This window comes from Heteronotia binoei, chromosome 3, assembly GCF_032191835.1.
Source record: "Heteronotia binoei isolate CCM8104 ecotype False Entrance Well chromosome 3, APGP_CSIRO_Hbin_v1, whole genome shotgun sequence".
Lineage (NCBI taxonomy): Eukaryota > Metazoa > Chordata > Lepidosauria > Squamata > Gekkonidae > Heteronotia > Heteronotia binoei.
The window spans coordinates 98,540,495-98,557,485 of NC_083225.1; the positions used below are offsets into that span (position 1 = coordinate 98,540,495).

Below are 16,991 nucleotides of genomic sequence, written 5' to 3' on the forward strand. Positions count from 1 at the left end.
CTGTTTCAGCAGACTTAGGAAAATACAACTGCTTAGGATTGCATTTTATACAACTAGATAAGAAAATGGATTTTATTGCTATGTCTATATGCAGGAAACGTTTTAAGAAATATCTATTAATTTCAATTAAACTTTTTAAAAACTGCAGCCAATGGAAACGTGTTTTCCACGTTGCACAATATAAAAAACTGCAGCCAATGGAAACGTGTTTTCCACGTTGCACAATATACATTTGTTAGGGAAATACTGAAGATTTACCTCTATTACTGCCATTTACCTCTAGTACTCTAATACTGCCATTTACCTCTAGTGGAATTGTACATTAACTGGATCCTTATAGCTTTTTAATGTAGTTTAACCTTCAACAAACACTAAGAAACAGAACTTACCAGTGCAAATTCAAGGATAATGTGACTCTAGTGCTCACAATCTTTAATTCTAATGTGTATTAACATACATATTATAGAGCATTTTGTCATGTCATAAGTAAGAAACTAATGTGCAGGTCATTTACTATACAAAGATGACAGCTGCCACAACTGAGTGGCTCCTTGTGTGTAAAGGACCCCTAAAGTGTTCCCTATACATACAATGGGTTCCCCAGTTAACTTCAATATGCATTTCTGTGTGGAAGAGCTTTTATCTGTGTCACAGCACCCACTGAGATCTGGATCTGAGTAGCAGCTATATATTTATGGCACAACATTTAGGCAAGTACTTGGGTTGTCATTGTCACACTTCCAGATTCAACATTGCAGAAACAAAACAAACAAGCAAACAAAAAAACCCTACAGAGCTTGTGCTCCACTGAAAATGCAGAACAAGATGGAGATGCCTGATAATTCTCACCATTCCTGTGCTTTTCCTGAATGCAATTTACTGTTTCTTAGCTAAACATGCTGTAAAACCATAACAATGTGCTGGACTAAAAACATAAAATTCCATGAACAGAGATATTTCCTGAAACCAGAAAGATTTCAAATTTCATTACTAAAATCAAATTGATAGAACATATTCACTATTTTCTCTGTTCTGGACTTGCTATTATAGCTAGAAAGTGTATTTAACAAATGAGAAATCCTTTGAAAGTATTTTTAATTATTTTTAATTTCCTATAGCTTTTTCCATACAATATGAAAAATCATGAACTCTTTGGTAGTTATTTGCAAGCATGTTGGGCTGGTAGGTTTTGATTGTTTAAGGATGCATAGTAGTCACACAGTAACCAGTTCTTGGCTGCCATGTAAAATATATCAAAATGATATTCAATCAAAATTAAAGGTTTAATTTCAGGAATTCAAATCCTCAATATGGGTTCCCAGGATTTGTACATATCTGAAAGGCAATTTAAGAGACACATAATGGTGGTGTCTCCTTCGTCAGGTTTTCTATGACATTCAAACATGTTTTGGGATCATACTTCATTATCACTACACACGACTATAATTTAAGTTGTACTTTTAAAAAATAAAAGATTATCATCACATGGCTTCTTAATGGCAGTGTCAACTGCACTGACTAATCAGTAACAATGAAGCACTGAAGCTAGATGTACTTTTTTCTGAGCTTAAAGGTACCATTACACATAGCTTGCCAAGAACGCATGCAAGTTTGTGTCTCATTGCACCATGCTCACTGAATGGAACCATGTATTCTCATGCTTTTGTTGTGGTTTGCTTTTATTTATGTTATACTTTAAAAAAACCAGCCTTCTGTTATTGTCACCTTCCATTAGCTATTATTACAGATGTTCCAATATAATGGGGAAGTGCAGGCTCCTTGTGGATCTCTGGGGAAGAGGCTGATGAGGGACTTTGGTTTTTGTAGAATGTACTCACTTCTTCAGAACTATGTCCATAGTTGTCTGCTACATGTCCTGTTGTAGTACACGAAGAGGCCTGAAATGTGCCATGTTTGGCTAAAACACGATGATAGTTCAGAAATACAAATGGAACTTGTCCTGTATGTCTTACATCCATTGTGTGATCATTTTCAGAGTCATAATCAAGTTTTACCATCATTCTGTCCTCAGTTTCCATCTCATCTAGATTTGTTGCGTGGGGGGCAATATGTTCAAATTTTGGTTCTTTCATACAAATTCTCCTTGTTTGTTCATATACAGTTGGAACTGGGAGAAGGTGCCCAATAGCTTTAGTTTGAAAACATTCTGATTTTGACAAAAATGAAGTGGCTAAAGAGTTTGGGAAGGGCTTCTCACCAATGTTAATTTTTTCTTGTAAATCTCTGTTAAAAACTAGCTTATTCTCTTCTTTAATGACATGATGATGTGCAGGGTATACTCTGTTTTCAATTTTGCTGTGTTTTATAATGCTGGAATCATAGATGTCTTCTTTGTATCTACTGCCTGGTGTTAAGTTTGCACAGCCTGTGAAGTTGTCAGATGTACTTTCTTGGCTGTATCTTCTGTTTGATAGTGGCACTTAGAGAAAAAGAATAGATGTGTTAAGAAACTTGACATCAAAGTTGAAATAAAAGCTGTCACTTTATGTGTCTGAACAAGAGCTCACTTAAGAGTGGGTACATTTGTTCATGAATTTTTGGGGCATACTAGGGAGCTGCTGCATTCTGTTTTAAAAGGTAAGGGGAAATGGAGGAGCAACTCCATCCCAAATTGCAAGACAGAGATAAACAGGTTCTCACAATTTCTAAAAAACCATTTTTGTTGATTGTATTTTCAGCAACTGGAGCTGAAGTTCCTGGAATTCTTAAAATTATCAGTGTTACACTGTTTCAGTTTATATTTTAGGTGATACACCTTTCAGCAGACAATTAAGTCAGATTTAAAACATGAGAGGGGAAAGTTTGCATTTGAATTATTACATGTATGCTGTTTTGTGGAAACCTCCATAAATGAGCACCCAAAAAATATAGGACTATCTCCGATAGCTAGACTAAGATATGGCAGTGGGAGATCCATGAGTTAGTTTTGTTTTAAAAAATATTCATGGGAGCAGTATGAGGAAAGGGGGGGGGGGGGTGTAACCTTTTCCCCAAGCCATTTTTCTGATGTGATTATCCACCACCACCACCCACTTTGTGTACCACAGAGAGTAAAATAGGTAATCTTCTGCTGGCCTATATAGTTATATGCTGAGAGTTAACATACGGAAATAAAGTTGTATGGATGCACTTCATGAGAAGTCAAATCAAACCAAATCTGGGCTTCCTGTTATAAATTATAACTGTAAAAAAATCAACATAAATTCCTCTAAAATGTTACATCACATTCAAACAGAAATGTAAATAACTCAGATGCAAACTTGAACATAAACACTACTGTTTTCACATATTTTTTTAAACCAGATTTAGAATTTGTCTTATTTAGTAGCCCATCAGTCTCTTAAATTTTCATGAGAGGCATGAAATACTCAATGCTCAAAAATATTAAATGGCCGTGAAATAAAGCAGACAGTGTAAAAATACATTTTTGTTATTAACGGGTATTTGATTACAAAAGGACATCCCCTTCAATAACTAAAAAGAATTTAAAGTATACATTTTTTTTCTTGAGTATAGCTGTTTCAGGGTTGTTGTTTTTTTCATGAAATACATACCTTCATAGCCCTGAAAGAGATTATGGCGTACACTGCTTGCTGGCTGATCAGGAGGATTTTTAGGTGGTTGACTGCTCGGTACAAGAGAATTGGCATAATGCCATTGGCACTCACCACTTGTCTGCAGTGTACTTAAGAAAAATCGAGCTACTTCACAAGGTGTTCCTTGAGACTGCCCAAATTTAGAAGGCAGCATTTGTTTTTTGCTACTGAATACATGAGGGTCTACAGGGAAGTGTCCATAATGGTAAGAAAAAGGTAAGCTGTACGACGGGGTATATAAAAGTTCGCTGTTTTCTGAATGGAAGGCTTGTTCTTGGATGGTGGCAGAATTTGCTGTGGAGTTGGATCTCCAGCTTCCACCCTGGCTACATTCCAGTTTGTCTGTCTGGAAGGAGCCATATTGCTGAAAAAGCAAATAAAAAGAAAGAAAAGTGTTTAATAGCTGACTCTGAAATCTGTCAGTATAACAGACTAACAGTGCACTGCAGCCAAGCACTACCTACATATAAACAAAGAGGAGTTGGCAATGGTTAATTTCTAAAAAGGGGAAATGCTGGGGCTCAAACCTTCTTGGACTACTACCAACCTAGTAGATGCCAAGCTTCTTAATCTTAAGTGTACAGGGCAGGTTGTGAGTACTCAGAGGTGAGATGAGGAGGTACCCTGCACATGCTTAATGTGCTTTTTTAATCTTATCTATTTCACTAATCTGTGAAACTGCAAACAGATGTCACAGTTTTGAGCCCTGGCACAATTCAGGCACAGGAAATTGAGAGGGTATAAGGAAAACCCTAAGACTGTAGCGAGGTGACCTTCAATTATTGCTTTCTTCCACTAAGTATTGAATAAACAGTAGTGAATAAACATGGAGCATGAATACATTAACAATATTTAATAGCAGCTATTATAATATCCATTGCAGATTTTGCCAGAATTCAAGTGTTAAAACAGAGGTCCACCAATGGGGCCATGACACTAGAAGCCCCCTCCCACTGTGACCCCCAAGCACCAAGAATATAGCGCATCACTACCCCAGACAGAGAGTTCCATCAATATGCTGTGGCTAATAACTACTGATGGACCTCTGCTCCATATGTTTATCCAATCCACTCTTGAAGCTGGCTATGCCTGTAGCCGCCACCACCTCCTGTGGCAGTGAATTCCACATGTTAATCACCTTTGGGTGAAGAAGTACTTCTTTTATCAGTTCTAACCTGACTGCTCAGCAATTTCATTGACTGTCCACAAGTTCTCGTATTGTGAGAAAGGGAGAAAAGTACTTCTTTCTCTACCTTCCATATCCCAGGCAAAATCTTGTAAACTTTATCGTGTCGACATTTTTTCAAACTAAACCCCAAGCGTTTTAACCTTTCTTCATAGGGAAAGTGTTCCAACCCTTTAACCATTCTAGTTGCCCTTTTCCCAATGCTATATATTTTTGAGGTACTGTGACCAGAATTGTACTCCAAATAAGGCTGCACCATCAATTTATACAGGGGCATTATGATACTGGCTGATTTGTTTTCAGTTCCCTTCCTAATAATTCCTAGCATGGCGTTGGCCTTTTTTATTGCAGTCGCACACTGTCTCGACATTTTAAGATAATTATTTACCACGACCCCAAGATCTCTCTCGTGGTAAGTCTCCGGCAGTTCACACCCCATCAACTTGTATTTATAGCTAGGATTTTTGGCCCCAATGTGCATTACTTTGCACTTGGCCACATTGAACCTCATTTGCCATGTTGATGCCCACTTGCCCAGTTTTGACAAATCCCTTTGGAATGCCTCACAATCCTCTCTGGTTCTCACCACCCTGAACGATTTATTGTCATCTGCAAACTTAGCCACTTCACTGCTTACTCCCAACTCCAAATCATTAATGAACAAGTTAAAAAGCATTGGACCCAGTACTGAGCCCTGCGGTACCCCATTGCTTAACACCCTCCACTGCAAAAATTGCCTATTTATACTCACTCTGTTTCCTATTTATTAGCCAATTTTTGATCCATAAGAGGACTTGTCCTTTTATCCTATGACTCTTAAGCTTATTAAGGAGCCTTTGATGAGGAACTTTATCAAAAGCTTTCTGGAAGTCAAGGAAGACAACATCTATTGGGTCTCCTTTGTCCACATGTTTGTTCACCCCCTCAAAGAATTGTAACAGGTTAGTGAGGCATGATCTTCCCTTACAGAACCCATGCTGAGTGTTCCTCAATAACTTGCGCTCATCAATGTGCCTACTCATTCTGTTCTTGATAATGGTTTCTACCAACTTTCCCGGTATTGAAGTCAGGCTGACTGGCCTGTACTTTCCTGGATCTCCTCTGGAACCCTTTTTAAAGATGGTGGTGACATTTGCTACCTTCCAGTCCTCAGGAACAGAGGCAGATTTCAATGAAAGATTACATATTTTTTTCAGGAGATCCACAAGTTCAACTTTGAGTTCTTTCAGAACTCTTGGATGTATGCCATCTGGGCCTGGTGATTTATCAGTTTTTAATTTGTCGATCAGTTGTAGGACCTCCTCTCTCGTCACCTCAATCTGACTCAGGTCTTTCAACACCCCTCCCAAAATCAGCAGTTCTGGAGTGGACAAACACTTTCATCTTCCACAGTGAAGATGGAGGCAAAAAAATGCATTCAGCTTCTCAGCCATTTCCCTATCCTCCTTCAGTAATCCTTTTACCTCTTGGTCATCCAAGGGCCCCACTGCCTCCCTGGCTGGTTTCCTGCTTCTAATATATTTGAAGACATTTGTATTGTTGGTCTTTATGTTTTTTGCATTATGCTCCTCATAGTACCTTTTTGCTTGCCTGATGACAGACTTGCATTTGATTTGCCACATCCTGTGTTCCCTTTTATTAACCTCACTTGGACTAGATTGCCACCGCATAAAGGGATCCTTCTTACCTTTTACAGCTTCCATTACTTTATTTGTTAACCATACAGGCTTTTTTAAATACTTATTTGTGCCTTTCCTGACTTGTATATATTTTATCTGAGCTTCTAGAATTGTAGTTTTAAATAGCCTCCAAGCTTCCCCAAGAGTTTTGACCCTATTTACCTTTCCTTTTAGTTTCCTCTTTACATGCCTCCTCATCTCAGAGAATTTACCTCTTTTAAAGCTAAAAGTAGTTGTGTTGGTCTTTTGGGGCAACTCCCTATTTATACAAATGGTGAAATCAATAACGTTATGGTCACTGCTCCCAAGCGGCGCAATCACTTCTACATCTCTCACCAGGTCTTGGGCATTACATAGGACCAAGTCCAGGATCACCCCACCCCTGGTAGGTTCTGTGACCATCTGCTCCATAGCACAGTCATGTGTCTAGAAACTCAATCTCTTTCTCCCAACTGGAACATATCTGCGGGTAGCTATTTTTAATTCTTTCACCATTTTATAATCATCCTCTATCTTTTGATCAGATTGGCAATAAAAAACTCCCAGAGTTAAACTTCCTTTTGGGCCCACTGTTTCGACCCAAAGCATTTCTAGAAGCGAATCTAATTCTCTTATCTTCTCAATCGTACTAGATTGTATACCCTCTCTGACATACAGAGCCACCCCACCTCCAACCCTTCCCTCCCTATCTTTCCAATATAATTTATATCCAGGAATCACCATGTCCCATTGATTCTCCTCATTCCACCAAGTTTCTGAAATACCCACAATGTCTATATTTTCCCCCAACACTAAACATTCCCTTATTTTACCTTGGACACTGCTAGCATTTGTATTTAAACATCTATAATTTCCCAAGCAAGTTGAACCCACAGCCTTCCTCCTGCTGCCTCAAGACTTTGCCAGGCAGTCCATACTGTTTGTCACCATCTCAGTGGACAACTCTAATGCCCAGAAGAAAAGTAACAGCTAACTCATCATCTCTTTGAGTTGAGTTATTCTGAACCAGAGATATTTCATCTCCTGTCAGTTTCCCTCCAAGATTCAGTTTAAAAACTGCTCTGCCACCTTTTTGATTTTAAGCGCCAACAGCCTGGTTCCCTCTGGAGACAAATTTACATTTCGTATTTGTACTAAGCAGACCAGTGGTTACATAATGTCTGTACAAATGAATACTGTCATTTGATTAACAAAACTAGGGAAGGCAGTAAGAGAGTGTTCTCCCCACTTCTTATTTTGAATACAGTTTCAGGTTACTGTATATTTCTTTTATACCATTCTTTAGTTCCATTGTTCTTAACCTACCCTCATCCACTTTCTACTACTCCATGTCCATAAATCTTTTGTATTTTACCACCATGCTGAATCAATATCCCTATGATTTTGTGCTGGCTTGTTTCCTATAATCCTTTCAGCTGTCCTACAGCTTGAAATTCTCTACAGTCTTATTTTAACCCACTGTTAACACTCAATTCAAGTACCTAATCAAGTAGCCTTAGAGATGGGAATGTCTGGGGAGGGAAAGAATACTGGAGGGGACATTCCCCCACATTTTTTCCTAAGCCATTTTCCCCCATAAAAATATGGATTATGGAAATTTTTTTGCAATGGTAAATAACTTGTTTATGACAAGGCGTTCATATATTCAATCCTCCAGTATTATTTTTAAATACTATGTAACATTAAAACTATGTAAAATAAGATTATGTAAATTATCAAATCGCAATTCCTGCACACTGAGGATAAGCAAATGCCGGGGTACAATTCAAATTCTGAAAAAAAAATACAGAGGATACAATTCACAAATGCAAGAGAAAGATCTATTTCTGTCTCTACAGGGCACTGCAGTTGGCACAAGAGAAGGAAAAAGGTTTCTGTTTCCTTTTTGTTTGTGGGCTTTATCTTGTTGGTATAGTTGGTGGATCTGTTTCTGTCCTCTCAGCTATTTGCACTATGGAGGAGCAGGAGGATTAGAGAAGCTCTTGGAAGGCAGTTGAAAGCACAGGGGGCACAGGTGGTCTTCTCATCTTTCATTCCCATCAAAGGAAGAGAAAAATAATGGGAGCAGACCATACTTGAAGTGAATTGTTGGCTGTGATGGTGGTGCTGGAGGGAGTGCTTTTAATTCTGGGATCATGGGATAAGCTTTCTTAAAGAAGCCCTACTAGCACATGATGGCCTTCACCTCCAAGATTGCAGAAGAAAATCTTTGAAAAGAACCTGGAGAACTTCATTAGGTGAGCTTTAACTGATGCCACAAGGGGAAGGTGACGATCAACATGGGAATCATAATGAAGAAGAACAATCACCAGGGACCCACCTTGGGAAGAAGGTCAAACAAAGTCAAAGGTACGAGGCTACAAGTTCCTATATACTAATGTCTGAAGTATGGATAATAAGGGTGAGCTTGAGCTTCTCTTGCAAACAGAGGATTATGATATAGTAGGAATTACTGAGACTTGGTGGGATGATTCTCATGACTGGTGTGTGGTAGTGGATGGATATAAGTTCTTCAAGAAAAAATGTAAGGGCAGAAGAGGAGGTGGAGTGGCATTGTATATGAGGAGGGGGCTTGATTGTCAAGAAGTTCTGGAGAATGTGGTTGATAGTCCAGTGGAAAGTATATGGGTAAAAATAAGAGGAGGAAGGATAAAGGATATTGTGGTTGGAGTCTGCTACAGAGTGCCTGACCATAAAATGGCTCAGGGCGGCTCACAGCAAACGATAAACCAATAAAACAAAATACAGAGTTATTACATTTAAAAAGTCGAAGCATTTAAAACCTAAAAACCTTAAATTCTCAACATTAAAACTATACAGTATAATTCACAGAGGTCTAATAAGCTACATTTATCCAGTCAGGCGTAGGCTAACCGGAAGAGGGTTGTCTTACAGGCCCTTTCTCAAATGGTGGAAGAAGCCACTAGGTGTTTGGCCATACTAAACTTAATATTAACCAACAAGGAGGAGTTAGTAGATGGGGTGAAGGTGGTGAGGACTTTAGGGGGAAGTGAACATATGTTCCTAGAATTCCTGTTGCTATGGGGGAGAATGAAGATTCATAGCCAGACTTGTAGGTTAGATTTTTGTAGGGCTAACTTTGATGAGATCCATGGCTTGATGTGGGTTGTTCCATGGGGGAGAGTACTGGAAGGGAAAGGAGCGAGTGAAAGGTGAGCTCTTCTCAAACATAAACTTCTGCAAGCTCAAGATCTCACTATTCCAGAATGACGGAAACATGGTAAGAGATCCAAGAAACCAATGTGGATGAAGAGAGCTCCAGAATAAGCTAAAGGAGAAAAAGGAAATGTTCAGGAAATGAAGAGAAGGACTGACCTCTAAAGAAGATTAAATGAGGGTTACTAGGTATTGTAGATCGGCCATCAGAGAGGCCAAAGCTCAGCATGAGCTATGTCTGGCTAGGAGGTCTCACTACAACAACAAAAATTTCTTCAGTTATGTGAGAAGCAAACAGTAAGTAAAGGAGGCAATTGGACTGCTCTTGGGAGTAAAAGGAGAAACTCTGATGGTAGACAGGGAAAAAGCAGACAGGCTTAATGACTTTTTTGCCTCAGTTTTCTCCCTAAAGAAGAATTCAAGCCCATCTAGAGTTGGTGGAAGACTTAACAGAACTCTTGAGAGGCTCGTTGACATGGACTAAGAAATTGTGGAGAGGCACCTGTCTGCACTAGATGAATACAAATCCCCTGGGCTGTATGGTGTGCACCCAAGAGTGCTCAAAGAACTTTCTAAAGAACTAGCAGAGCCTTGTCCATCATCTTCAAGACCTCCTGGAGGACTTGGGATGTCCCTCAAGATTGGAAGAGAGCAAACATCATCCCAGTCTTTTAGAAAGGGGAAAAAAGGACGAATTGGCGCTGGAAAGATATTTCAGCAGATTTTGAAGAGGTCTATCTGTTAGCATCTGAAAGATAACTTGATTTGAGGAAGTCATCATGGATTTTTCTCCAACAGGTCTTTCCAGACCAACTTGGTTTCCTTCTTTAATCAAGTAATAAGCTTACTGGACTGTGGGAACTCTGTTGATATGGTTTATCTGAATTTCAGTAAAGCTTTTGATAAGGTTCCCCATGACATTCTGATAGGCAAACTGGAAGACTGGACTGGACTATAGGACAGTCCGGTGGATAGGAAAATGTTGAGAGGACCGTACCCACAGAGTGGTTGTCAGCAAAGTTTTGTCAGATTGGAAAAAGGTTCCAGTGGGGTGCCACAGGGCTCGGTTTGGGTCCCAGTTCTTTTCAACATTTTAATCAATGATCTGGATGAAGGGGTAGAAGGACTGCTTATAAAATTTGCTGATGATACCGAATTGGGAGAGTAGCAAACACACAGGAGGATAGAGTTAAAATTCAACAAGATCTGAATAATCTGGAGAAGTGAGCAGTTGCGAACAAGACACAGTTCAACAAATATAAGTGCAAAGTCTTACATCTGGACCGCAAAAATGTGAAACACAAATACTGAATAGGAAATGCACTTTTGGGAAGTAGTGTGTGTGAAAGAGTTTTTTTTTAAGTTCTCAAATTTGATTGAGTTTAATACAGGGGAAACTGGGGGTTGGGGGGAAGGAATAAGGGAAAAGATACAATGGGGGGAAAGAGAGATTACAATTATTTCTACTTTAAAAGAAGAAGAAAGTATATACTTCATTATACCTGCAAGTATTCAGAATTATAACATAAGTATTACCTTTAGATTCTACAAACGTTCTATGACTTTAGTCTTTTTATAAAATCCTACTACTTTGCAAAATATTTGATAACAAGCTCCAAATTCATATCTGTCATATTACAAAGGGAAATCCATGTATCAGTCTCTAAAAAGGAAGGAAGGAAGGAAAAGAGAAAGAAATTCTGGTCTTCAAGATAAGCTTATTAACAACAAAGAGGTTTCAATATAAAACAGCTCCAGCTGTGTTCCTTTGCCTGAGTTAAAGACAAAAAAAAGTTTCAAGGCTAAAGATAAAGAAAAAATCAAGAGAGAACTCTAAGTTGAAAAGTTTATTTATAACGCGCATGCACTATGAGCTGATGCAGATGCTTTTACACACCATGTTTAGGAACCTTCATTATGACTTTAAAATTCACAAATCCCCCCCCCCGCAAAAAAAAAATAGCTTCCCATTCAATTTCAAAAATAAAAATTCAGATAAAAATAAAAATCCCATATTTTTTATGTCCTGCTTTTTTTTTTAAAGGTCCCTTAAAAATCAAAATTCTGGTTTGGTTTTTTAAAAAAGAGTCCCAAAGTGTTATGCCAGTGTTGTGCCAGTTGAGTAGTGCAGTCTTATAGTCTCTTCTTCGTAAAAGCCTTCCAGGTTTTAATCTTCTTGATTCTTGCAATAGTCTTGCAGATTTTAATTGAATCAGCAAAGTTCTCCTTCTATCACTCACTGGTTCTGCAACAAGCTTGGGAACCATGTCGAGGTCACTCTCCCCTTTCTTTATCTTGATTATTTGTTTTTTCTCATTCTCCTGCAGAGATACGTGTTCCACTTCCATTTTAAATTTAGACAATCCATTCTCAAGCAATTGTATATCCACCTTTTCCAGTTTGTAGGATAACTCTTGTACTCCTTGGGATGCCTGATCCTGTATGATGGATAACATTCCAAAATAGACTTACTTGTATATTTTCGCTGATTGTAGTAGAAAGATGCTTAAAATCAGTTTGTTTTATTGCTGGCAGTCACAGCTTGGTGCAAATCAAAATGGTGATTGCAACTGTGAGGCTTTAGGGCAGACAAAGAATCCCAGGGTTCAGCTAGCACTGAGATCCTTGGATTCTGTTGTTCCTCATGCTCCAGAGACTTCTCTTCTGGGATCTCCTTGGGTATCCAGGTGTCTGGACCCCCTCAGTCCGTGTAATTCGTGGGGGCCACAGGAGCTGCAATTCCCCCCTCCCCCGATCTTGCTGCGCGGAAGCTGGAACCAGAACCTTATGAAAGAGATCTTGGGGTACTAGTGGACTGTAAACGTAAAATGAGCAATGTGATGCCATGGCAAAAAAGGCAAACTCAATCCTGGATTGTATCAAAAGGGCTATAGCAAGGGTGTCAAACTCATTTGTTATAAGGGACAGATCTGACATAAATGAGACCTTGTTGGACTGAGCCATGTCAGGTCAGGCCATATGTGTACCTACTTAAGATTAGGTAGCAAAGATATAAACTTTATAAAGGACACTAACACAAAGTTTTTAAAAAAAAATAAAATAAAACATGCTTAAAACATTAGCACTTGTTGGTCTTAAAGGTGTTTTCTTTGTATTTCTCCCATAGGGTCCAGGGAACTGAACCGCTATACTGTACTGTATTAATACAGCACCATGAAATGTTTAAAATAATTTAAATATGTAATTATATTTTATTGTTTTTTAATGAAAGTGATGTGATGTTGTGAGCCGCCCTGAGTCCGCTTGCGGAGAGGGCAAGATATAAGCTTAATGTAATAAATAAATAATAATAAACAAAGGAAGCTCTGGCTCTTTCCTTTCTTCCTCAGGGGGCCAGGAGGAGCCTCAGCCAATAGAAGGAAGAGAGGCTTGGCTCAATAGCTCTGCTGTGCAAAGGAAGCTCTCCCTCCCCCCATCCTCCCCAAGGGAGGAGCCTCAGCCAATGGAGAAAATAGAGATTTTTGTTCTGTAGCTCTTGTAGCAATTGAGCAAGCCTTGCAAAGCAAGCTGTTATGCAGAAGGAAGCAAGAGAGAGGGAGAAGGGGGCAGATGACAGCCAGTTACTTGGGGGCCTGATAGGAGCCCTCTGAGGGCCTGATTTGGCCCCTGGGCCACATGTTTGACATCCCCTAGGCTATAGCATTAAAATCACAGGTCATAATGGTCAGGCCACACCTGGAATACTGTGTGCAGTTCTGGAGGCCTCACTTCAAAAAAAATGTGGACAAAATCGAGCGGGTGCAGAAGAGAGCAACAAGGATGATCGAGGGCCTGGACGAAGAACTCTATGAGGAAAGGCTGAGGACCTTGGGAATGTTCAGTCTGGAAAAGAGATTGAGGGGGAACATGATTGCTCTCTTTATAGGCTGTCATTTAGAGGAGGGCAAGGACCTATTTCATTTGGCAGCTGAAGATAAGACCTGAAGCAATGGGCTCAAATTACAAGCAGAAAAGTACCAGCTGGATATTAGGAAAAAAAAATTCCGGTCATAGTTCAGAGGTGGAACCAGCTGCCTAGGAAGGTGGTAAGTTCTCCTTCATTGGCAGTCTTCAAAATGCAGCTGGACGATTAGTTGTCAGAGATGCTTTAGGCTGATCCTGCATGGAGCAGGGGGTTGGACTAGATGGTCTGTGTGACCTCTTCAAACTCTATGATTCTATAAAAATAATGTTCTTAGTTTTGTTACCTTCAAGTTTTATTTGGTTTTTATGAGGGGGATGGGGGTTGCCTGCTCTCATAAACTGCCCCAAAAAGGTTCCTTATAGTTCAGGTGTTCTTGACATTTCAGTTCCATTTGTAACAAAAATTAAAATGTAAAAAAGTAAATTCAGTTTATTATTTTCTGAATTAGTTGTACTTTGAAGGTATCAAACATAATAGTTTTATGCCAAGCCAATTTATGCATGCTGCATTTTATGTTCCCAAAGTAACAAAGTGTTTTTCAACCTGTACAGAGTACTAATATTGCCTTTTATCAGTTTTTCCAAAAATTTCCATATTTTTTTCCCATGACTTCAAAATTTCTGGAAATTTTACATCTCAAAGTAAAATTTAACTGTTACAGTGGCACCCTATGTGTAACAGTCTGATCCGCTATGCCATTTTCATCAGCAATCACATTACAGCATGTTGTTATGGCACACAGGGCATGTAAGAGTTACTGATATCACAAAGGCTGATAGGTTGTGTCTAGGACTAGAAGTATTTCCCCTGTGTACTGTCTTTTCTATCTATTTCTTTACTGTTATGGCTTTGCATGCTGATCCTAGGAACCTGTCTCAGAGGTGAATGTTGCAGTGCAATGCTTTGATACATGCTGTTGTACCAGTTCAATCCCAAGCAGTGAAACAATAATACAACTTTGGATGCTGGTGATGTTTACAAACCATTTCAGCAGTTTTTATGGTTACACAATGAGAGAAACACACTCCTTAATTGCAAAGCAAATCCTAATGATATCCATACAGTTCTAGATGCAATCACATACACTTGTCTTGCAGTTATAAAATGAGGCATTCTTCAGAATAATAAAGAATTACCTGCTGTGGATAAGGAGTTGTCCTAAGTTTCGTCTTCATTTTATTACTTCTAGGTTTTGTTGCTTTTCGTGTTTCTTGTGAGGTAGATACTGAGCTTCTGCATGAAAATTGTGACTTCAAAAGGGTGATCTGGTCCAAAGATAACTGAAGTTCTTTATATTCTATTTCACTACCAAAAGAAATCATTTCAACAATGGAATGTTTTTAAAATGGGTCTCTCTTTTCCTTCTTGTGATTCCTATCTATATAAATATTGCAGTAAAATATTCTAAGATTAAAAAAACCCTTTGCTTAAGGCTCTTGCAAATACATTCATACTCTCCAAAACACATGAAAGACATTAGTTAAGGTGCCTGCCTTCAACTTTAAAAATTGTAACTTTTGGCACCCTGTGGACCAGTGATTGCAAACTAATTTGTTATGAGATCCCTAAGTCAGAGCATATATACCATAAATTATCAAAATGCAAAAAAGGTACTAATATCACTACTATTGATTTAGTATTAATATCAATTAGTATTAATAAATCCCATGTGCTCTCCTTTTCCAGCACCATAGCACAAATCTCCTCTAATATTAACACTGGGGAAATGAGTGTGGGTATCTCCTTTTGCCAAATTCTGCAAATTCGTGCTCCAAACCCTGTGAAATAATGGGAATGCAAAGGGCATGTACTTATGGGGAGAAACAGAAGGCAGAGGGCACTTAACATCTCCTGCTCCCTCTGAGTCTTCCTTGCAAGTGTCCCTACTAAGTAGCACAGCTGTTCTTAGAGAGGAATCCAAAGTGAATCTACTTAGAAGTAGATTTCATTCAGTGAGGCTTACTTCCAAAAAATGGTTGTTAGAATTGCAGTCTTAGTGCTAAGTAGCTGTCACCATTCTTCCCAAAGGAGAATGGTGGATAGTATGTCCATTACCCAGTCCCTTACTATTCATGTGTGAACCAGAACTCAATATTCTAAAAAACGCATACCTGGGCACCTACTGCTGGCCTTCTCCTCTACCAGGATACGTAAAGAATGTGGTGAATGGGAATTGGAACACTAAGAGCTTTGACTCCCCCTTGATCTTTTTGGTAGGTAAGGATTCTTCTAATACTTAGTGTCCACCTCACAAAAGCTAGAAAGTAAGCAGCCTTCCCCTCCAGCTGTCTCTTTATGAGCACATGAGAGTGGTCACACAGAAACAGTGTATAACATCAAAATGATACTGTGACCAAATTACTATAGATAATTAACAAACAAAATTTAATTAGAATAGCCACCAATCATTATATGAAAACCATACATATCAATATAGCTCCAATAGGGTATCCAATAAATTCCAAAATCCTTTGCTAACACCACTTTCACTGATAACTTCCACGCTGATTTCCAAAAGTATCAAAATGAAGATATGCATTCCTTTAATCCATAGATCAAAGGATAGCTTACTTTGCCTGTTTCAAAGTTATTTTCTTCAGGCACGGGATTATTGAAAATCCACACTGAAAAGTGCACTCACTTAATCTCCTCCGAGACCCTTTTGCGGAGACCTAGTTACCGGTGCAAGTGGTGTTAGCAAAGGATTTTGGAACTTATTAGATACCCTGTTGGGGCTATATTGATATGTATAATTTTCATATTATGACTGGTGGCTATTATAATTAAATTTTATTTGTTAATTTTCCATAATAATTTGGTCACAGTATCGTTTTGATGTTATGCCAGCTAATTGGACTGTCTGCACTGACCACATCCTGTGTCCAATCTGTGAAGGATGTACATATCTGTACACTGACGCTGCCTTATTTTATTTAGTTTTAATTTATTTTAATAGTTTTAAATTTAATTGTCTTATGATGTGATTTTAATTATTTATTATGTTGTAATCCGCCCTGAGCCCGACCTGGGAAAGGGCGGACTAGAAATCAGCATGCATAAATAAATAAATAAATAAATACACTGTCTCTTTATCAGCAGCATCAGGTGGTGGTAAGAGCCAACTCAACAGCACTTAAATGGCTGCTCTGCCTGCCTTGGCTATGTTGGCCCTCCCTCAGTGTAGTGAAAGTCTGGCACCCTGGACAGGGATGCTTCACAGACTGCATGAGTGCCCTTCATAGACCAGATGAGGCCCATGAGCTATATGACTGGCATCTGCTGCAGGTAAACATTTATTATGGCATAAGCAAAGTAAAAATAAAGATAAGTCAGTTGTAGGGGAGAAAACACACACACACAACTACCACTTCAGAAACTGACATCTGTATTTAGTCAGTGTTCTTCCT

General features: G+C 38.9%; 1 protein-coding gene across 1 annotated transcript in view; it reads right to left on the reverse strand.

The window, feature by feature from the left end:
• Positions 1-1,446: 1,446 nt before the first annotated feature.
• The window catches only part of SIM2 (SIM bHLH transcription factor 2), a 74,389-nt gene continuing 58,844 nt past the window's right edge, over positions 1,447-16,991 (reverse strand). The window contains exons 9-11 of the mRNA XM_060234280.1: positions 14,721-14,889; positions 3,576-3,981; positions 1,447-2,440 (exon numbers count right to left, since the gene is read on the reverse strand). Of these exons, the coding sequence (XP_060090263.1) occupies positions 1,722-2,440; positions 3,576-3,981; positions 14,721-14,889 (1,294 nt within the window). The 3' untranslated portion in view covers positions 1,447-1,721. The remainder of the gene's footprint in view (positions 2,441-3,575; positions 3,982-14,720; positions 14,890-16,991) is intronic.